General features: G+C 26.2%; 1 protein-coding gene across 3 annotated transcripts; it reads right to left on the bottom strand.

The window, feature by feature from the left end:
• On the bottom strand, positions 1 to 27,659 carry IP3K1 (inositol-trisphosphate 3-kinase-like protein). 3 transcript variants are annotated; one of them, XM_075293633.1, is made up of 4 exons: positions 26,763 to 27,659; positions 6,048 to 6,146; positions 1,450 to 1,571; positions 1 to 1,381 (listed from the first exon to the last, which is right to left on the bottom strand). In XM_075293633.1, the coding sequence occupies exons 1-4, from the start codon at positions 27,012 to 27,014 to the stop codon at positions 559 to 561; spliced, it is 1,296 nt and encodes a 431-aa protein (XP_075149748.1). In that variant the 5' UTR covers positions 27,015 to 27,659; the 3' UTR covers positions 1 to 558. The 3 variants fall into 3 exon arrangements, with proteins under 3 accessions (XP_075149748.1, XP_075149750.1, XP_075149749.1); XM_075293635.1 differs by lacking the exon at positions 26,763 to 27,659 and adding an exon at positions 6,242 to 6,432; XM_075293634.1 differs by lacking the exon at positions 26,763 to 27,659 and adding an exon at positions 6,248 to 6,432.

Raw genomic sequence — 27,659 nt, 5'->3', positions numbered from 1 at the left:
TTTGTTTTAATAAATACATTCATATATATTTTTGAGGATTATTGTTTTTTTTTCTCTATATGTTTTTTTCTTTCTCAATATCTCTAAATATTACATTTATATTAAGTGATTTTTATAACTTAAAAACTAATTAAGTAAGTGGATTATTATATTAGTTTTACTTCGTTACTTCCTTTCGTCAGTATTATGCCAAAAAGCAAAATAACAAACGAACGAAGTTCGAATAAATTAATTTCTAACATTATGTTCTCACATCAAATACTATTCATCTCATTTTTCAAATGTTGTTTCAAAAACACAAATTCAAAATTGCAAAAAAAGAAAAGTCTTCCTCTAACTAAAGATTACAATAACAAGAAAACAAATGTATATATTTCCAATATGGAAAAAATTCTACGGGCATAAACAAATAGAATACATAGTAATTAATTAATGATTTTAATGTTTGATTTACAAAGCATGAAACCTTAAAATCTAAGAAATGGCGATCAGTCTTAAGAAAACAAATAGTATAAATATGCATTATAACTGGTTTACATTGTAAGCTATGATGATTAGTTAGATTTGTAAAAATTTTCTGGGTGACTGGTGTTTCTGGTTGGCATTTTCAAATGCATGGATTAGTTCATCCATACCTTTGAGTAGGCCCTCTTCACGATTACCGGGTATCCATTCGGAGCGATGATTTACTTTCACATTATCTGGCAAAGGTCGGGATTTGGCAAAATCAATCAACCAACAACCAACTTTGACATCATCATAGACTATAAAAATACTGGAGCCCACAATTTCATGTGTTTGAAAGAATGCAGATTTCTCAATTACAGAGCGCATATGTTTCAAACGTTTGATAAGCTCTTTTTGCACACATTTTTTGCTATTTAGAAACTGATCTATGGTCTGGGCAATTTGATCTGAGGTTCTTACAGTTTTCAAATCTTTCATGGGGGCTTTGCCCTTTAAACGTATGGCCTCAATGCGAAAACCTTTCGATTGTGACGAGGACATGGCTTCACGGAATAACATATAACGTAATTTTGTTATGGCCTTTTGTTCATGTTCCTCTGGTGTGGGGGCCTGGGCATCAACTTTAATCATTTTTTGATATAGATCAGGTCTCAAAGTCTTATTGCTGACTTCAGTTTCTAGGAAAGTGCGACAGCCCATTTTGATATCCATGACACAAGGATCCTTAAAACCTTTCAACAGATCTTGAAGTTCAATAAACATTTCTCCGCTTTCCAATTGTATATTGCCATAGAAATCGGGAATGATTTTTGAGGTATGGGCTTCTTGTGACAATTTTTGATAGGCTTGGACTTCATAATCACTAAAACTGGCTACACGTTTGCGTACCACACCACTGGAACAGGGCACAATACTAAAATTAAAAGAGAGAGAGACAAAATTAGTATGCTGCACAAATAAATTTGTTTTTAGTTTGTTTACCTTTCTGGATGGCCAGACAATTGTAACCACCCTGTGGGTTTGTTGTTTTTATTATTTATTTGATGTTGCTGCTGCTGTTGTAATAGAACCGGTGAAGCAGGAGCACTTAATTCCAAGGCGTTCTGTAATTAAAAGCAATAGATATGACAAGATTATTTATTTACTTTTTTGTTTTTATCTTTTAATACAAAAATTATACACCTATAGTAACACTAGTTTTTATTTTATTTTTCTAATAATTTAAATTGAATTTGTTATCCAAAAAATAAATATCATATCGTTACCTTGAATTTGGGAAATTCAAGAAGAATTCTTTTTTTTCTATGTTCAAGAAATTAATATTTGAAAATTAGTTAGTATTATTTGAAATAATATGAAAACAATTATATGGTTTCCCCCAACATTTGTTAATACAAACTTGGCTAATATTTAAAAAAGCGTGAATGAGTGTTGGCTTTTTTGTTGTTGTTAATGATAAGGTATAGAATTTTTTGAATTCCCAGCTTATATATATGTTGATTAATACTGTATTAGGAATGTTTATGCATCATTCGCATATCGCCGTGAAAAATGCTTGCTAAGAATAACAAATTATTATTATTATTAAATTACATCTAAATTTAGGCAGTTTGTCTTACATATGGAACCCATAAAGGGCAACACGGGTGTTTATATCGACAAAAAATGTGATGTTCAGTACACCTGCCTGATGTAATTTCAGATATAATTGTTAAGTAATTGCTGGGGGGAGCTTAACATTTCAAACGTCAATCAATCCATTATCGATAATGACGGCTTTGATTAAAATCGTTTCATTATTATCTATACATAAATATGTATAAACGTAATATGCAATTCAATTAACTTGATTTCAAATACAATGATAATATATGCCCATTGCAAAATAAGGATAAATTGCATCATGGATTGCCCAAGTATTAGACAACACTTGTAATCAGTTGCAACAATTATATTATTGTCTAGGTCTATGGAATCTTTTAGACTTGTAAATCTAGATCATCAATATTAATGGTTCCTTTATGTATTCTTGCCTCCTTCATAGGTTATGCCATCACTGTTGGCACTCGAAGCAAAAATAAAAAACTACCAAACGAAAGTCATATTTTGTCAAAATTTTATTTCTATAGTAAATTTTCTAAAAATTTTATTTCTAAAGAAAATTTTCTAAAAATTTTATTTCTATAGAAAATTTTCTCAAAATTTTATTTCTGTAGAAAATTTTTTCAAAATTTTATTTTCTATTTAAGATTTTCTCAAAATATTATTTCTATAGAACATTTTCTCAAAATTTTATTTCTATAGAAATTTTTTGCAAATTTAATTTTTGTAGAAAATTTTGTCAAAGTTTTATTTCTATAGAAAATTTTCTCAAAATTTTATTTCTTTAGAAATTTTTCTCAAAATTTTATTTTCTATAGACAAATTTCTAATTTTTTTTTATAGAAAATTTTCTCAAAATTTTATTTCTATAAAAATTTTTGGCAAAATTTTATTTTTATAGAAAATTTTCTCAAAATTTTATTTCTATAGTAAATTTTCTCAAAATTTTATTTCTATAAAATTTTTTTGCAAAATTTTATTTTTATAGAAAATTTTCTCAAAATTTTATTTCTATGGTAAATTTTCTAAAAATTTTATTTCTAAAGAAAATTTTCATAAAATTTTATTTCTATAGAAATTTTTCTCAAAATTTTATTTTCTATAGAAAAGTTTCTAAAAATTGTATTTCCATAGAAAATTTTCTAAAAATTTTATTTCTATAGAAAATTTTCTAAAAATTTTATTTCTATAGAAAATTTTGTCAAAATATTATTTCCATAGAAAATTTTGTCAAAATTTTATTTTCTATACCAAAATTTGTAGAAAAGTTTACCAAAGAACTACCAAATAAAAAAGTTGTAAAATTTGCAAAATGTTATTTCTATAGAAAATGTTCTCAACATTTTATTTCTATAGAAATTTTTCTCAAAATTTCATTTCTATAGAAAATTTTCTCAAAATTTCATTTCTATAGAAAATTTTCTCAAAATTTTATTTCTATAGAAAATTTCCTCAAAATTTTGTTTCTATAGAAAATTTTCTCAAAATTTTATTTTCTTTAGAAAATTTTGTCAAAATTTTATTTTTATAGAAAATTTTCAAAAAAAATTATTTCTTTAGAAAATTTTCTCAAAATTTTATTTCTGTAGAAAATTTTCTCAAAATTTTATTTTTGTAGAAAATTTTCTAAAAATTTCATTTCTATAGAAAATTTTCTCAAAATTTTATTTCTATAGAAAATTATGCCATAATTTTATTTCTATAGAAAATTTTGTCATAATTTTATTTCTACCGATAATTTTCAAAAAATGTTATTTCTATTAACTCATAGTTTTATTTCTATAGAAAATTATGTCATAATTTTATTTCTATAGAAAATTTTCTCAAAATTTTATTTCTATAGAAAATTTTCTAAAAAATTTTATTTCTATAGAAAATTTTCTAGAAATTGTCACATGTTGTTGTTAACTATAGAAACAAAAGCTTTGTTCGATTGTTCACCACTAAGGTGGATTCAGCAGTAGCTTCTAAAAATAAATTTCGTGTTGTTGCATTACTGTAGTAACAAAATGAAATAAAATCAAGGGATTTGTAACTATATGAAAAGATAATGCACAGTGGGAGTTAAGATGATTCAATTTGTAAGAAGAAAATTCCCAAATGTTCCCTCCATAAGAAATTAGCATAAAGGGAACAAAATTGAGATATCTCTCCCACCCAGATCTATACTAAAGGCTGTGGAAAAATTAATTTGCTCGAACTGAAATATGTACAGTCTAGGCGTGTTTAGATTTGTATTTGGCGTTTTCTTTTCAATGATTCTATTGATCAAATTCCTTCATCTACTATTTCATAAAGCTCGAAAAATAAGTAATTGTAAAATTAAGAAAAATCGCCTGTTTCAGTATCAGGCTAACATGAAAAATAATTTTATTTCTATAGACAATTTTCTCAAAATTTTATTTTCTATAGAAAAAATTTCTAAAAATTTTATTTCTATAGAAAATTTTGTCAAAATTTTATTTCTATAGAAAATTTTCTAAAAATTTCATTTCTATAGAAATTTTTGTCAAAATGTTATTTTCTATAGAAAATTTTCTAAAAATTGTATTTCTATAGAACATCTTCTAAAAATTTTATTTCTAAAAAAATTTTCACAAAATTTTATTTCTATAGAAAATTTTATATTCTATAGAAAATTTTCTAAAAAAAAATTATTTTCTATAGAAAATTTTCTCAAAATTTTATTTTCTATAGAAAAATTTCTAAAAAATTTATTTCTATAGAACATTTTCTAAAAATTTTATTTTCTATAGAAAATTTTGTTAAATTTTTATTTCTATAGAAAATTTTGTAAAAAAATTATTTCTATAGAAAATTTTCTCAAAATTTTATTTTCTATAGAAAAATTTCTAAAAAGTTTATTTCTATAGAAAATTTTCTAAAAATTTTATTTCTATAGAAAAATATCTAAAAATTTTATTTTCTATAGAAAAATTTCTAAAAATTTTATTTTCTATAGAAAATTTTCTAAAAATTTTATTTCTATAGAAATTGTTCTCAACATTTTATTTCTATGGAAAATTTTCAAAAAATTTTATTTCTGTAGAAAATTTTTGTCAAAATTTTATTTCTATAGACAATTTTCTAAACATTTTATTTCTACAAAAAATTTTCTAAAAATGTTATTTCTACAGAAAATTTTGTCAAAATTTTATTTTTAATTTTTTTGTATATTTTATTTTGTAGAAAATTTTACCAAAGAACTACCAAATAAAGAAGTCGTAAAAATTTCTAAGAAATTGATTTTCTATAGAAAACATTGTCAAAATTTTATTTTCTGTATAAAAATTTCTAAAAATTTTATTTCTATAGAAAATTTTCTAAAAATTTTATTTTCTATAGAAAATTTTATTTTCTATAGAAAATTTTCTCAAAATTTCATTTCTATAGAAAATTTTCTCAAAAATTTATTTCTATAGAAATTTTTCTCAAAATTTTATTTCTATAGAAAAATTTGTCAAAATTTTATTTCTAAATTTTTTTATAGAAAATTTTCTTAAAATTTTATTTCTATAGAAAATTTTCTAAAAATTTTATTTTCTAATAAATTTATTTTCTATAGAAAATTGTCAAAAAATTTTATTTCTATAGAAAATTTTCTAAAAATTTTATTTTTATAGAAAATTTTGTAAAAATTTTACTTCTATAGAAAATTTTCTCAGTATCTCTTAGTTGGGAATATTTTGCGAAATCTACCAAAGAGTAAAAAATTTAGCAATTTTGGTAGAATTCTACCAACCGTGTATGCCATACCATTGACCAAAAAATAAAACTTTTCCATTCATGGAATTTTTTTCCACCAAAAAAATATTTATGGAATATTTTGTAGCAAAATTTGGTATTTACTTGTTAAATTTCGTTTTTTTTTATTATTTGTTTGATTGATTATACTCAAGAGTGATGTAATAAATAAACAATTCTTTTGCTTGTGTCACTATTGGGCATATTTGTAAATAAACCATATTGATACTTACAATGGCAAGGAACTTTAGGAGAGACATACGACTGGGACCATTGAAATCACGTTGACTCAAGTAATCAGTGATATTTTCACAGTTTTCAAATGATAGATTCTGTAATGATAAGAAAACGTACATCAATTAGTTAAAATAAAAAACAAAATATATATAAGGGTGATATATATTATTGAAATTATATGGAGGATTACATTAACCTTCCAGGTAATCTACTTTGAATTATCTGTGAATGATGATGTTAAGCATTTGCTGTTGCATTGAAAATTTGTTTTTTATTTGTTTAGAAATAAGAATTTTATTTTAAAGCAACAATATTATATGGTATTTATGGTAATTTATTGTCGATTTATGTGTTTGTTCGAAAAGAAATGTACTCTGCACGTATTATAACGGTAAATAATTATTTGTAGACTGTCATATGTAGTTTAGTACAGTGTTGCCACATAGCGCTGTAATGCATAGGATCAATACACTATAGGCTTATTCGTTTACTTTGGATGTAATGTTAATATAGCAAACGTCCCCAGACAACTGTCCACGTTTGGGAGGTGTCCGGTTTTCAGAGTGTCCAAGCTTGAGAGGTTTCACTGTAGTTATTTAAATTTAAAATTAATCTTCGCAATAAATATAAATCAATCAGGTTTTAAATATTATTTTACAATGGTTTATCAATAGTCTAAATGAAATAAAAATCGGAAATGTTTATTTCACTACAACCTTTTCTTCCATTTTGATAGATTTTCAAAAGAAAAATTATATTTTTCCTATCCAACTTTCTTGGTTTAATTTTCAACTTGAACTAAAATTAAATTTTATGCTAAAAACTTTAATAACCTTATAAACACAAAAAAGAAGATATATATTATGGGTTGAGTGTGTAAATTGTTTTATGTCTAATGACAGCAGTGACGTTATCATAATGACAGCAGTGATGAACAACCGCAACATTTTTTTTTGAAATTTTGTGTTCTTGATAACAAGAACAATATAGGTATAAATTAAAATGTCATATTAATATGTACACATATATATAAACAACCTTGTGATGGTAATGTCACAACAAATATACTAAAAAACAAAATACAAAGATAAAAATTTAAACTTTGATAACATCGCAATTGGCCACAATTTTAAATACGTGATATTTCATAAAAGGCCCTTGGGTTTTAATAAAGCACGTTTTAATTAATTTTCATTTAGTTTTTAGATTAGAATTTAACTAAATTTTAAATTTAATAAAATTGTTGGTATTCTCCTAGCTGGGATTGAAGAAAAAGATCCTTAAGTTATGTTGCAGAAATCGAATTTAATTTTTTTTCTTCTGTTTATTTTATTATGATTTGCAGGGTTTTTTTTTGGTCTTTGGTTCGAAACCTTAGATTTCGAGTCATGTGACATAATATATAAGTCTGAATAATAAAGAATATATAAAAAATTCATATAGACACGTTTGTGGACGTGGTAAAGTTTCAATTGTTTTTGTTACTAATTAGACTGAATTCGATAATATTATATATAAATGAAAATAATATAAATTGAAAACTAAACTAAACAAACAACTTTTAAGTTAATACAAATAATATTCCCCATATTAATAAAAAGTTAATGTAAACTTTAAACCTACTATTACCATATCATACATTCCTTCGATAATGCTTAGTACTAAGTTCGTTTCTGCGAAAAACGAATATCTTCATCTATCTCCGTAAATAGGGTCTCAAACCCAGGGATGTTAACTTATTTATGCGAAATAATATACCCGCCTATTTTCTCGTGCGAAAAATCCAGGGTTGTCGAAATATGTGTTTGAAAATACAAAGATTTCGCATTTATTCCGCAGTTTTTCGTGCGAAAACGCGATCTTAGTACTAGGCTTAAAGGCCGGTACTATGTTCATTCTTGCGAAAAATTTTATAGAAACCATAGAAAGCGGTATTTATTTCGGTAACAGGGAACGCTATTTAACTGGGAGCGATATTGAATTAAGTTAGTGGTTGCTGCTTGCTATTACAAAATTAACATTTTATTTTTCCTTGGGCAATTGATTTACTACTCCTTTGATGTATTTGTATATTTTCGGAACAAAAATATGATACGTGTTTGCGTTATAAACCCACGCAAATAATTTTAATAAATAAATTATTTCTTAATTCACATTGTAAATGGCGCCATGCAATAAACATCAGTTTTTCAACTCGAAAAAAAACAGAGTACTACAAATGGAAAAAAATTTCGCTAGTTTTTTTTTCGCATTTTTTTGGTTTTGTATGGAGTTTCAACGCGAAAGACGAACAGAGTACGGGCCTTAAACTGTCAGTAAATTATTATAACTATAGGCATATATGTATAATTAAATTGTCGAATTTTATTCCATTATTTTGTATTTTGATTTATGCAGTGATCTTGAAAAAAATTTCTCACACATATTGTAATATATTCACTGTTTCTCCAATTTATGTACATTACACAAAGGCTTTATTGGCTTTTTTACTTTTCTCACAACATTACTAATGTGAATTTATAAAAGTGTGTTGACTTTTCCTCTCGAAAACTTCCGGACAATATATGTAATTTTGTTTTTTTTTTGTAACTTGGTATTTTAAATTTTCAATAAAATTTAAATATTGTTCTTGCCATAAAGATGCAGGAAATGAATAATATTTTATTTGTTGCAAGGGATATTCAACTCAAATTAGATCAAGGGAAAGACAAAAGTTGTACTATATACTTCATTGTTTTGAAAATTTTTTGAGATAATTATTATTTTTTTTTTTAAAAAAAAAAAAAAAAAAAAAAAAAAAATGTATCCAACCCTTACCATTTGTTTTGTTTTTATTTTATGTAAATATTTATAAAATTTCATCGTTTTTTTTGTAATAATAATTTTCGGAAATCCTCTTAAATACAACCAAACCATACAAATATTGAATTACTTCTACTTCTACTTTTGCTTTATCTTAAGTCTTTGGTTGTTATTTATAAATCTAATAGAAATATCTGTATTTTTTTTTTTTATTCTACACAGTATAAAAAAATTTATGCATGTGACGTCAATGATTTTATGAATATTTGTATTTGATACTTGTTTTAAGACTGTGTTTTTAATCAAAGGCAAAAGTAAATTTTGAAAAGAAAAAAAAAAAAACACAACAACAAAGACATGTTAATTAACAACTTAAATATCCAAGATTATTTACAAAATAATATAAATTGAATTTCCATTATTTATTTTTGTAGCATAGTTTTTTATTTTGTCTGTATTTATGATAATTTTCATTAATTTAATCTAGGGTTAAGAATATCTTATTTGAAAACACATATTGAACAAACACAAATCATTCGCTTTGAAAGCGAGTTGCATACAAATAAGTTTCAAATTAAAGCTCCTATTGTGATTGATTATCTTTTGTTTATTTTTAGGTCTGTTTTCTTTTAGCATTGGATACCCTAATGCGCTTTACAGACTATCTGTTATTCCGGACGGAATGTCGGTGTTTGTAAATAATCTTACAGTGTGTCGGATCGATACGAATTGTCGGCGATGACTAAATAATCGGTAAATGTGTTATCGATCCCATAAACATGCAGCAGTGTCGATTATGCCTTCGGACTTAACTTAAAATGTGCAAAATATATATGGGATATGTTCGACACGAGCACTGTCGTCCGGAATAACTGATAGTCTGTAAAGCGCATAAGCCGTGAATGACTAAAAGAAAACAGAGTAATCGTTTATCCAGGATATCTCTAAAAATATGCAACACTGCACACAAAATTTTTTTTTCTGATTCAATCACGAAATTAATTGATCCAATTAATTTTTAATTGAAATGTCTTCAATCACAGAAATGATAGTACCAATTAAAAAATTAATTGAAGGTCAAACATTTTTTGAATCAATTAAATTTTTAATTGAATATTTTTTAAAACTCAATTAAAATTTTAATTGGAAAATTTTCGAAATTTTTTTGTGTGTGTCATCAGCTGTTTAAAAACAATCACAGAAAAGAAGTGAAATCTTGCATTTTTTTGAAAATAGTAATAAATATTTACTGCTGCGATTATTTATGACGATAAAAGCGTCACTTTATCAAAATACAATCTGGCAACATTGGCGCGACTTGCACCAGAGAGTATTAAGAAAAAAAGAGAACGAAACTGTGAAGCGAAACTGCTTCAGTAGGTGGCAGTCATGGAAAATTTCTCTAATATCATGCAGTTTTTGTCGGCGCTTCCCTCAAATATCATACAGTTTGCGTCGGCGTCACCCAGTTCAGTTCTCTGCCGGCTTTACGAAACATAAGGAAAATAGGATTTAGAACCTACTTTGTAGTAACAAATGTTCTTTTTTTTATAAATGCTTTCATTCCATTAAAATTGTTGGCAGACAATTTGAAATTATAACTGCGAATGCCTTTATAAACAATTTATCAAAACAGCGTTTCGACCGCAACGTCGGTAATAGCAAAGCTGCATACATTGTGCGACATCTATACGGTTGACATTTGTTGTTTTTGTAGAAGAGAAATTTTCCTTCTCTTGTGTTTTTATTCTCTCTGCTTGCACTGATGAGTTGTTCTGGATAGAACACCAGTGCAACGATGTTCTGGATAGCTCATACAAATGTTGCATCCAGTGCTAAAAGAAAACAGACCTTTTCATGTTTGGCCCTGACGCCAAGGGTAGAACCCGTGCAATGTCTAAACTTTGATATTATAATATAACAAGGTGGCATCGCTGAAACAGCAGAAATCTCCTATTTACGAGGTTTAAAATTAAACAAAAATCAAATGTCAAAAATGGTAATTTTGTTTCTAGTCTGTATGCATGTTTATGGTCTGTCTAAAATTTGATATTATAATATAACAAGGTGACATCGCTGAAACAGCAGAAATCTCCTATTTTCGAAATTTAAAATAAAACAAAACTCAAATGTCAAAAATGGTAATTTTGTATCTAGTCTGTATGTATGTTTATGGTCTGTCAATCATTCATTACATATCATTTTGATCAAATTAATTCCATTATATTTGTGTTACGAAAAAAACTTTTTTATATTTGCATATATAGGTATAAAAAAAGGTTCAATTTTATTATAAAATTTATGCAAGTGACGTGTTATGAGTACAAAGGAATTTTGATGTTTCTTTTGCAATGTCAAAAGTTTTGTGTTTTTGTTTCGTCAATTATGGCTGAATCAAAAGTTTTGGAATTTAATAATTTTTGCAATTTTTATTTTTGAATATCCCACATAAAATTATTTGCAATATATTTTGTTTCTGTCAAATTTTGTTTTTTTTTCTTTATGTAAACAAACCCGTTCATTTATTAAGGTCACAATTGACGTCACACCATCGACTTTATAATCATGTTTTTTTTTGTGCGATGACTCTAAAAACTTCACACCACTAAATCAAAAAGATCAGCTAAATAACAGTAAGCGATCGATGTATATTTTGTTTCTACTTAAAAACTGCTTTATAATTGTCTAATAAATATTATATTTAGTATATTTAAATGTAAATTTTTGTTTGATTTGTCTATTTATTGACTAAATGAGAAAATATTTATTAATGGCCAAAAATCTGATACCAACAAATTTTAATATTAAAATTTATGGAAAGTCGTTTGGAACTTGTCAAAATGCTAATATAAACACATTTTTATTATCTCAAAATTAAAATAAGCCTGTCATTCCATAAATGCTTAAGAAATGGAAAATTTTATTAAGCTTTTTATGTTTCATCATCTTAATATATTGCAATTCTCTAACATTAACTTTGGCCAAATCTGTATTTATCAAATGCTGTTAATAATTCATTGCCCTCTTTGCGTTTGTTTTTTTTAATAATGGAAATAATATGTGCTGGCTATATAGAACTTCTTTTGTTCAGTTTATATTGTATTTATTTTTTTTCCAAAGCATTTAAAAATTTCTTCTTTATTGTATTATAAGTTCACATTAAGTTTTGTTTCGTTTTTTTGTTCATATCAAAAGCACTTAAAATGTTTTTTGTTTTATTTATTTATTGTATTTATTTTAAGTTCACATTAAGTTTTGTTTCGTTTATCTCTCTCTCTCTCTCTCTCTGCCACATTAATAATGAAGGTTAGTAACGTACAGAACGTGATTGAAATACATAATTCAAATTCAAATGGCTGCAAAAATAGAATTGAATTAAATTATTTTGAATATGAACAAAATAAATTACAATTTTATATACCAATAATAATAAATATTCTAGGGGCGTTCGTGAAACTCAATAATAATTAAATCATAGCAAATGTGCAGTAATACTTCCGGCTATCTCTAAGTCATATTTTTTTTTGTGTATTAGCACAAAAATTTTTGTGAATGCGATATAGTTTATTTACTAAATGAAATAATTGATTTTAGTTTTTGTAAACATAGCAATTTTGATTGATAAATATGTGTTATTAACTGTTTTGTGAAACTATAATAGCAACATATGTTCTAATAATTACATCTATTTAGGAATGTTGTTTTACTATTTATGGTTATGAATATTAATGTTTATTGCCAGAAGTTGTATTAGAAAATATTTTGAAGAAACAAAACTTTTTTTTTTTTTTTAACATATATAAAATAATATAGCTTTTTAAATTGATTTTATTTTATTGGTTTAAATTGTATGCTTTATTTTTCAAACATAATGTAAATTATATGGCAACTCTAATAAACCCCTCTTTAGAGAGTAGGAAACAGCCTTGCCACAATGAGTTTTTATTTTGGACCAACATTTTTCCAAAATTGGACCACAATTCGTATCAGCGGACCATTTTTCCCAAAACTTTATTTCGATACACACAAATAAAATATCAATTAATTTGATTGTCAATACAATTAAAATTATGTTTAAATTTGAGCTAACAACGTAATTTGTAAATACAATTACGATTTTAGTCACTTTAGCAACCAATTTTGTTATATTAACAAACATTTTGTTATATCAACAAAAATGTTGTTGAACTTAAAAATTTTCTGTAACAACAATTTATTGTTAGCTCTAAAATTATAATATTATTTTCTGTGCACAAACTTTTGTCAATTTTTTATTTCTATAGAAATTTTTGTCAAAATTTTATTTCTATAGAAAATTGTGTTAAAATTTTATTTCTATAGAAAATTTTGTCAAAATTTTATTTCTATAGAAAATTTTGTCAAAATTTTATTTCTATAGAAAATTTTGTCAAAATTTCATTTCTATAGAAAATTTTGTCAAAATTTCATTTTTATAGAAAATTTTGTACAAAGTTAATTTTTATAGACAATTTTGTACAAATTTAATTTCTTTAGGAAATTTTGTCAAACTTTTATTTCTATAGATTATAGATATCGCTTCTAATGAAAACAATTTTGTATCTAAAATTAAAATTTAACTTTAATTTTTTTTTAACATTATTTCTGTACAAAATTTTGTCAAAATTTTATTTCTATAGAAAATTTTGTCAAAAATTTTATTTCTATAGAAAATTTTGTCAAAATTTTATTTTTATACAAAATTGTGTCAAAATTTTATTTCTATAGAAAATTTTGTCAAAATTTTATTTTTATACAAAATTGTGTCAAAATTTTATTTCTATAGAAAATTTTGTCAAAATTTTATTTTTATAGAAAATTTTGTCAAAATTTTATTTGTATAGAAAATTTTGTCAAAATTTGATTTCTATAGAAGATTTTGAAAAAATGCAGATTTGACGAAAATGGACCCAAATCAACCAAATTCTATTTGGTCCGACCATCGGACCAAATTTAAAAATTTTGGACCAATTTTTTTCCGGTCGGACCAAAATGGCAACCCTGGTAGGAAATACAAGAGAACGGTGTTACAAAATCGCTGCAGTCATTGTGCGACATCTATGAGGTTGACATTTGTTCTTTTTTGTTTGCAGAAGAGAACTTTTCGTCTTCTTGTATTTCCTACTCTCTCCCCTCTCTAATTTACCGTTGAAACACACATATGTTGTTGTAAAACCAACAACGTCATCCCTACTATTTTTTTGCTATGAGATTATAAGGACATCATTAGACAAATCAGTGATGCCAGTGTTTCTTGAATACAAAAAACGCCAAAAAATAACTGTTGGTATTGTATTTCAAAAAACGTTGTTTAATTACATCGAACAGCCAAGTATATTTAGTTTACACTTATCCCCACCAAGACAAAAGGGGGATTACAGTTCTTTTTTCCCATATAAGTGGTTAATGTAGGATAATAAAATTTTTGTGTATTTGATGCTTGAATTTATTTTTCAGCAATTCACAGTGATCAGCTAATTGTAATACCCCACACAGTTAATGTTTTCATAGTGACTATCTATATATATGTGTTTTTTGTAATATGTATATAGACCCCAATAACGTATTGTATTAGGTCATGGCTTACTTATACAAAATCGAACTGAATTATTTTCAATTTTCAATAATCATTGTTTGCATTGTGGGTCTAGCAACAATTATTCGATTACATTTATGACTTGATATTGGCAATTAGTCATAGTAATGGGGTCATGTATAGTGGACATGTGTATGTTAGATATACTGAAGATTGCTACAAAATATATAGTTAGATGTTCAATATAATATGGATTTGTATTTAAAATTAAAAGAAAAATGAACGACATACAAATAATACAGTTACCTAATCTGTTTATGCAATACCTTAAGTTATACTGTTTGTTGTGTGTAGAACTTTTGATGTTATTTAACAAAAACTAAAGAGTGGATTGTTAAGATTATAATGGCATGGGATTTCAAATCAAAAAAATTAGTTTATATAATTGAAACCCTAATATTCTATATAACGGAGAGGGTTGTTTTTTTTAAGTATTGTATTTTAAAATCATCATATTTCACAATATAATTTATCATACTAGTATTTTATTTCTCTATTATAATATCTAAAAATAGCTGATACATTTTTTTTGCTTTCATTTTATGTGATTAGGTTTTTATTACATTTAGATGGTTTTTTCTATTATATGTATGTGAGGACCCCGAAAACAAGTATTAACTGTTAATTATTTTTTTTTTATTTTTCATAGAGCTTTGATAGAACCTGTTAAATGATCTATTGAATATTTATGCAAAATTATATTATAAACCAAATGCCAATTTCAAATGCATTCATCCAAGATCTTTTGTATTACATTTTAGCTAAAGCACTGTGTCCTTATAAATTCAAATTCGAAACTGACTTTTGTAAAATATAGTAACTACTTACATTTCTGCATATATACTTGTTTGTCTTATATAAATGTGAAAATAGCAAAATCTAAGCGAACGTGTTTAGTACTTATATCATAAGTGAACAAGTATTTGTAAAAAAAAACAAAAATTATATCAAGCTAGAAAAATAATGATAAATAGATAGATATCCATAAATTTGACATAAATAATAAGTTAATTAGCATAAAAATGTAAAATGCTAATACAAATTAAAAACAAAAAGAAGAAAAAAAAAAAATAAAATCACATACCTATTGTAGAATAAGAAAAGTAAACACATACAATGTCAAGAGTAGTTATTGAAATAGAAGACGTTGTGCAAAGCAAGGGGAAGTGTATAAGTACTAGGTAGAATGTTGTTTAAGCTAATAGAAAAATATGTATTTTTTATTTTTATAAAAAAAAAAAATATACAAAAATCGACTTGAACCTGAACCTAATGAATATGTTTGCAGTTGTGAATTGTCTCGTCGTTCAGACTAATCATTTCGAATAGTGATAATAATACCTGTTGGTAGAGAAGGTTTTATATTTGTCATGGTTCATATAGTAAATACTATGGCATTCTAAGTTTGTTACATACAAATGACATCGTATACAGATAAATATTCGTTGTCGATTTATTCTTCATTCTGTGACAATTTATATCCACTTTATTAAAAAAAAGTTTACGTAAACGTTAATTCTAACAAATTCCTCAGAATTGTTTTGTATATGGGTAACATACCCTATAAACGCCCAGCAAAAAATTTTGCAAGTTCTTCCAAAGGCACAACTTAAAAATTTTATTTTCTATAGAAATAAAATTTGGATAGAATTTTCTATAGAAATAAAAGTTGGACAAAAATTTCTATAGAAATAAAATTTTGACGAAATTTTCAATAGAAATAAAATTTGGATAAAATTTTCAATAGAAATAAAATTTGGATAAAATTTTCTATAGGAAAAAAATTTTGGCAACATTTTCTATAAAAATAAAATTTTGAAAAAATTTTCTATAGAAATAAAATTTTAACAAAATTTTCTATAGAAATAAAAATAAAATTTTGCTATTGAAGTAAAATTTTTGGAAAATTTTTAACTTTTAAATTATATTAATTCAATTTGGAAAAATGGTCCGCTGGTACGAATTTTGGTCCAATTTTGGAAAAATGTTGGTCAAAAATAAAAATTCATTGTGGCAACGCTGTTTCTGGAGTAGCTTCATATAGTCTAACCGTTATTTATAATATATTGCCACATTGATGAATATTGGCATCACTTGTTGCATTGTGGTTCTGCTTTGCATAATTTTACCGTTATTTATCAATAAGTTGCCATCTCAAATATGTAAGGTAGATTATTTGAATTACTTGTTACCTATAAAAATCTGTAAATTTATTTTAAAATATTAGCATATATTTAAAAAGAAACAAAACAATAGCCATATATATATAGTGAATGATCGTCTCCATATCGAATATAATTGAAAACTTTCATTGTCATTGTACCACCCACAATATTCATGGAATATGTATATGGCAAAAATCTCATTATTATTTATGACTTGAAATGTTTCTTATTACAATGCTTTGTAGTTGTGTATACAATAATAATAATAATAGTGTGATATTTGCAACAGTAAGTAATGAATATATATCTGCTTTCAGCTTATGGAAATTAATAAGTAAAACCAGGTGGTTTTGTCATACAAATAACAGATATTACAGAGAATAATGTGTGAGCTACAAATGATTGACTGATTCATGTTATTTGTGATTTTTGAAAAAAAAAATACACCTTTTATAAAATATATGATTCGAGGAATTAATTAATTTCTATCCTTGAAAATTTATTGGTTCTAGAACTTCACCATATATGGTATTGAAACTCATTCGGTGAATATACAAAACATGTGATATCAGACTATTATTGACATATTAAATATTTAAAAATTCCTTATCAAGATTTCATCAATAAATTCCACCCCCTCTCACATTATTGTACTACCCACAAGTTTATAAAAATTCCCAGCAAAGGTTTGACGTTTTTTGCCAAAACACACTTGTTTCAATATTGTTTTGTACGAAATACCCAAAGGAATTTCTTAAATAAATTTGCAAAAAAAACTGTTTGTCGAATTGCCACAAAGCCACATTCAATGGGAAATTTTCATGTCATGTGGGGAATGCAATTTTCAATAATCAATAGTTTGAACAGGTGTTAAAATAGAAACCTCAAAAAATTTCAAATAATTGTTTTTTTTTTTTAGTTTTACTCTTACATATTACTGATCAATGATTTTTTTTATACAAGGCATTTATTTATTAAATGTCTTATAAGATGACAGTTTTGACATTGACATATGGAAAAAAAAATATAGATCTATTATCAAACTAAATAATGAGAAAATAAAAATACTTAAAGGTTAAATATGAGTCTACATAAGTTTTGTAAAATAATATATATATACAGTTTGTCAAGAAAGTGTTTTGACAATGGGATAAAAATTATGTTTTGTTCCAAAATTAAATATAATGAAATTTTAAAAAATAATTTATTATGTATTTTGCAAAGTATACATACGTACACAGAATTAAAAATTTAATAAAATATTTAATATTTCAATTATTTCTAGAATTTGAAATATTTGGCAATGTCAAAAGATATATATATATATATATATATATATATATATATATATATATATATATATATATATATATATATATATATATATATATATATATATATATATATATATATATATATATATATATATATATATATATATATATATATATATATATATATATATATATATATATATATATATATATATATATATATATATATATATATAAAGGGTGATTCTTTTGAGGTTAGGATTTTCATGCATTAGTATTTGACAGGTCACGTGGGATTTCAGACATGGTGTCAAAGAGAAAGATGCTCAGTATGCTTTGACATTTCATCATGAATAGACTTACGATCTGCCACAACGTCGAATTTTCAGTGAATGGGCCCTAGAAAAGTTGGCAGAAAATCCGCTTTTTTATCGGCAAATTTTGTTCAGCGATGAGGCTCATTTCTGGTTGAATGGCTACGTAAATAAGCAAAATTGCCGCATTTGGAGTGAAGAGCAACCAGAAGCCGTTCAAGAACTGCCCATGCATCCCGAAAAATGCACTGTTTGGTGTGGTTTGTACGCTGGTGGAATCATTGGACCGTATTTTTTCAAAGATGCTGTTGGACGCAACGTTACGGTGAATGGCGATCGCTATCGTTCGATGCTAACAAACTTTTTGTTGCCAAAAATGGAAGAACTGAACTTGGTTGACATGTGGTTTCAACAAGATGGCGCTACATGCCACACAGCTCGCGATTCTATGGCCATTTTGAGGGAAAACTTCGGAGAACAATTCATCTCAAGAAATGGACCGGTAAGTTGGCCACCAAGATCATGCGATTTGACGCCTTTAGACTATTTTTTGTGGGGCTACGTCAAGTCTAAAGTCTACAGAAATAAGCCAGCAACTATTCCAGCTTTGGAAGACAACATTTCCGAAGAAATTCGGGCTATTCCGGCCGAAATGCTCGAAAAAGTTGCCCAAAATTGGACTTTCCGAATGGACCACCTAAGACGCAGCCGCGGTCAACATTTAAATGAAATTATCTTCAAAAAGTAAATGTCATGGACCAATCTAACGTTTCAAATAAAGAACCGATGAGATTTTGCAAATTTTATGGGTTTTTTTTTTAAAAAGTTATCAAGCTCTTAACAAATCACCCTTTATATATATATATATATATATATATATATATATATATATATATATATATATATATATATATATATATATATATATATATATATATATATATATATATATATATATATATATATATATATATATATATATATATATATATATATATATATATATATATATATATATATATATATATATATATACATACCAAATATTACTTCATAAATATGCTTTTGCGAAACTGTAGCGGTAATTTATACCTTTTATTTCAATGAATTTGAAATCTTATTAAATTCAATTTAATTTTCCAATGTTTTTTTATTTTTCAAAGGCTTGAATTTGAAATCTTGTTAAATTCAATTTAATTTTCAAATGTTTGTTGTTTTTTCAGATTTTTATTTATTTTAATGGAATGTTAAGGTCAATGTATATAAATGCAAATAGAACAAGTCTATTTCAAGGTTTTTTCCCGACCTTTTCCAGTGAATTTTTTATTTGAAATATCAGTAGATGAAAATTATATTTAAATTTTATCAATTGTAGATTTTTTTCTTTTTTTTCTCATGCTACAATTTCCGTTATGTTCATCGTGGAAAATACTAAAGCTAAAACTCGTGTTGATGTGAACTTTAAAATTTCGGGTGTTTAAGATATAATAATACCGAGTGAATCTTTGTTATTCCCCACTCTAATTTATATTTCTATTAAAATGTATTATTTCTACCACAATTTTGTTTTCTTCTTTGCTTTTGATTGCATTGTTTTTTGTGCGTTTGTCTTAATTAAAAAATTGTCTCTTCGTTTTTAATCTGTGACAATATTGTAAAATAACAGTTATTTTTCCGGTTTTATTGCTTTGCTCTCTTGGTGATTTGTAAATATTGTTTTTCTCTGGTTGTTATCGTAGGGAAGCCAAATCTTATCGCCTTAATAAAATGATATTGTAAAATAATATTAAAAAAAAAAAAACAAAAAAATAATAATAATGTTTACTTAAGTCATAGCCTTTGTTAATACCCTGGATACGAAAACAAATAAATCTGCTTTTATATCAATATATTATTTTCTATTAGGGAAACATATTACTTAGAAATATTTAAGAATAATTAAAGCGTATTAAATATTGTTTATGTTCTAACAGTTAGAGAAAAGGAAATTTAATTTAGTTTATTAATATAAGCTACATTCTTCAAATTGTTCAAGCACATGTAGAACATTAATTCTCTTTTATTATTGTCTAAAGGGAAGGCGATTTCAAATTAAATTTGAAATGTTTGTTACTCACGAAATTTGAATGGCTAAATTGTATAACTGTAAGTAAATTGTTTTGAATATGGGTAATATATCTTATAAAAGTTTTAATTTTATAACTTTATATAAATTTAAGACCATTGATATGGCAACACTTGGGAGGTTTTTTTATAGACAAATTAGAAGAAGACGCAGTCTTGTCATAGCAAACCTCAAGCACTAGAGGACTCTGCCAACAAAATATAATGAAGTTTGCGTCGACGTGTCTCTCAAATGTACTGCCATTTGCTTCGGAAAATATCATAACATTTGTGTTTTTCATAAATTTTTGAATAAAAACCCACAAAAGTAATACCAAAACGATTGTAGAAAATTAAAATAAAACGTATGTGTATTTTAAAGCTAATATTCAGTATGGTTGTATGTGAATATTGCCGTTTTAAATTTATTCCTGGGCAGAGCTGCTTTGGAAAAAATTGACAATTAAGACAATTTTATCATATTTCTCATAGCCCTCTATACCTTGATATTTGTTTTCTCTTTATAAGAGCACAAGGCTTAATCTTGTTATTCTCACTTATCTTTGGATTTTGTGGAGTAGCTTCATATAGTCTAACGGTTATTTATAGTATATTGCCACCTTGATGACTATTGGCATCACTTATTGCATTGTGGCATTGCTTTTCATAATTTTACCGTTATTTTTCAATAAGTTGCCAACTCATATACAGTCAGCAGAAAAAAAAGTTGTACAGCAATGTAAAGTAAACGATATAAATAATAAAGTAAACGATATAAATAATATCAAGTAAATATGGTATTTATTATACCTTAAATTAAAGCTTAAGATCCTAGCTTTAATTTAAGTTATAATAAATATATATTTACTACCAAAATATTACATATCTTTTCTCAATTTATTTCAATTTGGTGTACAACTTTTTTTTGCTCACTCTTTTGCCCAGAGTAGGTTATTATGAATAAAAATCTGTAAATTTATTTTAAAATACTATTGCACATACTGTAAATTAGCATATGTTAAAAAAAACAATAGCCACATATAATGAATCCATATCGAATATAATTGAAACAACAACAAACAAATCTACTTTTATATCAATATATTATTTTTTATTAATCTTATTTCTATTACTATTATTTTCTATTAGGGAAACATATTACTTTGTAATATTTACGAATAATTAAAGCGTATTAAAATATGATTCATAACAGTTAGAGAAAAGGAAATTTATGTTGATTAATAAATGTAAGCTACTTTCTTCAATATGTGGTAGCACTCTCTTACTCTCTCTTCTAACTCTCTTTTATTATTGTGTAAAGGGAAGCCGATTTCAAATAATTTTCAAATGTTTTGTTTTTACTATATTTCATTTGGCGATTTCTTCAATATGTGGTAGCACACTCTTACTCTCTCTTCTAACTCTCTTTTATTATTGTGTAAAAGGAAGCCGATTTCAAATAATTTTCAAATGTTTTGTTTTTACTATATTTCATTTGGCGATTTCGATTCTACAAAATTCCATGAAAACATTCGTCTTTAATACTTGTATAAGAATTTGGTAATTTGTCCATTTTAAAAAAATAAAAATACAAAACTTATGTCTTTCGGCAAAAAAAAAAAAATCGTATCAAATTAATCGTGGTTTATAATTGGCATAAAACCATTCCACTCTAGCTTGTTGTCAATCGCCCTAAAATGTCTTTTTTTTTATACAACTATAAATTCCACAATCTCTTGTTTAGACTTCGAAACATAAATAAAAAATGTAATTAAACATTTTAATTGTTTTGTTTAAAAACAATTTATAGATAAGAACAGTGAGATATTAGTGTTCTATTTTCTTGTCATAATGGCAATTTTATGATGGGACAATGACATGGTTTTTTGAAAATGTTATAGAAGACCCTGAAGAATGTATTTATGATGCAATTTCCTTGGCATTATTTCATTAGACAACAACAAAAAAAATATTAAGAGATTATATGCATTCTGTTTCTATTTAGAAAGTTTCATCATCAAATTGAATTATGAATGACAGGTGATGATGATGATGATTGCTTCTATCATCTAAGTAATATATAGATCGTGTTATTGTGTGCTAACCCTTATCACTTAAACAGAGTAAAATACAAAGATTAAAAATTAACGTTACCATATAATATGGGTTTCTTATGTTTTTTTGTAATCATTTGTACCTGTGTTTGAAGTTTAAATGTTTTTTTTTCGCCCACCTAAAAAACAACAAGTATTCTTAGCCTTGACTTCAATGAACTATAGTTGGGCACAAAGCAAAAAAAATGAGCAAAATATCTGATTACTGTGTATGGACCCTTCAGAAGTTTATGTAAATTCCTGTGTTATATTGTGTAATGTTTATCTTCAAAAATAATATGTTGCCATACAAAAATATAATTCTGACTTAAAAAAATGCATAAAATGACATACATATATTTCTACACGCGCCGTATTTGTACTTCGATTCACATGTGTTCATTGAATCCCGGCAGGCTGGGTACAAAGGCATATTATAATTTTGAGAAAATGCATATAATTAACTGAGTTTTTTGATACGTTTCGAAAGACCTTTGACGCAAATGAATTTGTTAAATTAATTTAGTGCTCTTTAATGCTTGCCCTCCCAAAAAAAACAACAAGGAATATTTTATATTGTGCTGTGTTACTGTCATGTTTTACAAAACTTATTTTGCATACATGAATTTATTGGAGCGATATTATCTGCCAATTATGTGGCATTGAAGTTAATGTTAAAAATACCTTGACTGTTAAGTTTTATGTACACATTGTATTCATCTGTCATTATTGTTTTCCAAAACAAAAGCTTTGGTAAATTGGCGTGGGAATTATGTCTTAAAATTGACAACAACTAGTTTGAGTTGAGAAAACAAAAATATCTATGGTTTATCTAAATCCCCATAACAATCACATCATTATTGCCTTAATATGTGCCGGAAATAATTATTTAAAAAATAATTGATTTAAAAGATCATTTGAGATTTTTCTCCTTTAGTTCTTTTTGATAACACAAATATAATTTTAGGTAATTGAACTTTAATATACAATTGTTTGTATATTATTTTTTTAGGTTTCTTATGGAAGTATTTAATTAGTTTTTATATAGTTAGTTTTTTTACCATGAGATCAAATATAATATGATTCGTGAAACACCTTCACAAACACCTTCCTCCAGTTTGTAAAAAGAATGACATTTAATCATTTTATGCATTTTCCAGTGATGCAAGAGTTAAAATACTTCAATACAGTATGGCAACCCAGAATCATAAAAGGTCAGAGAGAATAAAAACACAAGAGAACGAAACTGTGAAGCAAAACTGCGTCAGAAGGTGACAGTCATAAGGAAAATTTCTCTAATATCATGCAGTTTTTGTCGGAGCTTCTCTCAAATATCATATAATTTGCGTCGGCGTCACCCAGTTCAGTTCTCTGCCGGCCTTATGAAACGTAAGAAAAATAGGATTTAGAACCTACTTTGTAGTAACAAATGTTCTTTTATACAAATCTTTTCATTCTATTATTTTTTTTTGGCAGACAATTTGAAATTATATCTGCCGATGCCTTTATAAACAATTTATCAAAACAGCGCTTCGACCGCAACGTCGTTTATACCAAAGCTGCAGGCATTGTTCGACATCTATACGGTTGACATTTGTTGTTTTTGTAGAAGAGAAATTTTCGTCCTCTTGTTTTCTTAATACTCTCTGTTTATGCATTTACCAGTGATGCAAGATATAAAATTTGCCAACAGTATGACAACCCTGAATCATAAAAGGTCATGAAGTTGGTTTTATATTTGAATCAGCTATTAATTCAAAGGGTATCATAAAATACGCCCCAAATCCTATACAATAATTTTTTGTTAAATTTAAATTCATGTTTTTGTTGGCAAAACACGTGTTTAATATACAATGGAATGCACCGATATATAAGTGGCATATCTATTAATAGTCCATTCAAATTAGGGCCGTTGCGCCCATTTATAATCTGTAACGGTCTGACGACATTGCATTCATTAATCACAATTATTGCTGATTATTTTCTTACGATTTCTGTATTTTAAACGAACTATAACATTTTGACAAGCCTGAATACATATATATACTATAAGTAAAATAAAAAACTTGTTTTATTTTAATTAGTGTTCATGTAAACGTGACTTGCGTCACGATTTTGCCTTGTAACTTTAACCATCAAGAAAGACCACACTATTAGCATCGATTGTCCATTCGCTGCAATCGCCAATATTGCAGAGTTTAGCATCCAGTTTTTTTGTTTTTATTTTTTTTTTTTTTTGGCATGAAATAACAAAGACAATATGTTCGATGATTGTACCACTTTGTTGGTCATAATACCATAACTTATGTAAACTGTTTTGTTATAAACCGCATTTAAAGAGGCATAACAAAAGATACAAGACTATGGCGCAAACTTTCTTTGTGGATTGAAAATGTTGGCATTAAATAAACACGGATATCCGTTGCATACCATGATGATGATGATGTGTAAACACTAAACAATTGAACGCAAACGTAGTTGAAATCCTAACCAAGACCAAAAACATATCATGCATATTGTCTATAACCCGGTTTGCTAGAAATTTCCGTGGTAAATTAACTCCTAGTGTTAAAATTGCGAATAAACCAACCATATTAAAGGTTAACACAAACCGTGAGTTAGTATGCGTTGTCCCACACAACTGGCGCAATAACCGTCACAACCACTTTAATCACGACGATTCATTCATTTTCAACGTTTAATACCACAATTGACGTCACAAAACCAAAAAGAAGACAGCACTGTCGTCGGTCGTTGGTATAGAGGAATTGAAATACAACAAATACAATACAATGGCAATACGTTGACTGGTTAAATGATTACTTTTGTTGGTAGAGCTGTTGTTGTTGCTATTGTTCTTTTTCTGAGTTATCATGGGTTTTGCGGCTTGGATGGAAAGGTTGAAATTTTCAAAATATATTTTTGGTTAAGCTTTCTTTTCTTACCTTATAATCGCTATCAAATGGAAAATTTCCTAAAGTACTGATTTAATTTGATGTTGTAAGGGACCTTTAAATATAATTTTGTATATGCTGGCAACTCTGTTATTCAAGTCTTTAAAGCATCACAAAATTTACCGTTATGTCAAAATATTTGTTTGTCTAAACTAGAAGAGAGTATAAGATGCTCTACACATTACGCTCAAAGAGTGATTTGAAAGCTACATTTATAAGGCAAACTAAAAAGATCATTTGAGATTTTTCTCCTTTAGTTTTCTTGGGCTATTAAATATAATTTTAGGTAATTGAACTTTTATATACAATTATTTGTATATTAGTTGTATATTATTATTATTATTTTTCTTATGGAAATATTTAATTAGTTCTTATATAGTGAGTTTTTTTTTACCGTTATGTCAAAATATTTGTTTGTCTAAACTAGAAGAGAGTATAAGATGCTCTACAAATTACGCTCAAAGAAAGATTTGAAAGCTATGTTTATAAGGCAAATGACAGTTGAAATTTAGTGAATTTTGGAAGAGTAATGTGAATGTCGTAGAAACCAAAACATTTCTCATATTAAATGTTGTATAAGTGGAATAGTTGTAAATGACTTCAAGAAACCATTTTCTACATTGTTATTTATGTCTTTAAAGAAGAGTTAAAATACCGTTATACAAAATAAAACAATGTTGTCCACTTAAATATAAGCATCTTTAGTCAATTCAAGGCAATAAATGTGGAAGTCGCCTTTATATACATTAAAAAAATGAGTTCTCTAAGAAAACTATCCCAGAAAGTGTTGTTAAAATTGTTAAATAGAAATACAAATGACATCTTAATAAGAATATTTTTTTTAATTTTTTTTAATACCATATATAATTGTTACTTGTCGCATGTGTATTTTTAATTTAATTTAAAAAAATATTAATAATATTTCATTTAATTGTTCTTCTAAGAAATCAACAAAAGTATTCATACATAATAAATAATTAAATTGCCTAAAAATCCCCCTTTAAATATATTTTATTAAAAATCTTCGAAAAAAAATAATCCAACAAAAATGGATTTGATCATTTACCCCAAAATACTTATGTTCCGTCGGTATTTGTCAATCACGAAAATTCTATTTTTAACAAAAAATTTGCATTTTATTTACGTTCTCCATAAAAATTCAGTATGAAAAACAACAAAATGCTTTGCATCTTCCCATAAAATATCTACGTATTTAGAGTTTTGTTGTATTGTATAAACAAAAAAACATGCAAATACTTCAATCTTTCAATATCACAGGATAGACGACAACTACTACGTGTTTAACATTTTAACAATTGATCAATCATTACTTGAAATCTAAAGATACTTTGCGTGTTTTCGTTACCTTTTTTTGTTAAGTGCTTAACTTACCTCATTATTGTTATTGTTATTGATGGCATTTGCCATTATCTCATCGGAATGTTTTGCTGGCGATGAGGGGGATGAAGCCGTTTTGGGATTTGAATTTGTATCCAAAGCAATCAATTTCCATAACTGTTTCAAACCAATGTTATCCACACAGGAGAATCTTAATTTATCATGCGACCAACCCATGGCTGAAGATTCGGCGGTTGAAGACGCTCTAGTTGCTGTGACCGCTGGTTGCAATACAGTTGAAGTCATACTTTTATTGAAGATGGGGCGTTGTTGCGATGTGTTTTGAAATTTTATAGTTTTTTTTTTTTTAATTTTTGACAAGTAAATGGCCGCTTCTTTTGTTATTTTAATGTATGATTTTTTTAAGTAATCACTTTAAGTACTTCTTTTATAAATCTTTTATTATTTTGATATGACATACATATATTACACGATAATTTCACAGTGTCTGCATTTCTTTAAAATTTTCTATGCTTTTGTATTTGTAAACATATTTTTTTTTTGCCACACATAAATCTGTTTTCATTCACTTAATAGCGGTATGTAATCCATTAACCGGTTTTCTTTTTAATTCATAAGTGCAAACCTCATTACTCTTGTGGTTGTTGTTTTGGTTTATTTTAATATTTTCCAACATATGTTTGTATGTATTTGAACTATTTGTCATATATTTTATAGGTCTTCACTTCAAAACTTGTTTTTATGCAATATATATTTTTTGCTATGTGTTTTCTTTTGTAAATATAGTTGTTGTTGTTGATGTTGGTTAATGTGAGAAGCTCTTTAGTAAAGTTTTTTTTCGGTTTTACTCAAAATAAAATACAATATATTCTTGCTTGTTAATGTGCAGATGTTAAGCTTTTGCTAGTAACCGTGCGACTGACTGGTTTG

Source organism: Haematobia irritans, chromosome 2, assembly GCF_050003625.1.
Source record: "Haematobia irritans isolate KBUSLIRL chromosome 2, ASM5000362v1, whole genome shotgun sequence".
NCBI classification, from domain to species: Eukaryota; Metazoa; Arthropoda; class Insecta; order Diptera; family Muscidae; genus Haematobia; species Haematobia irritans.
This window is presented reverse-complemented; position numbering and strand designations above follow the sequence as displayed.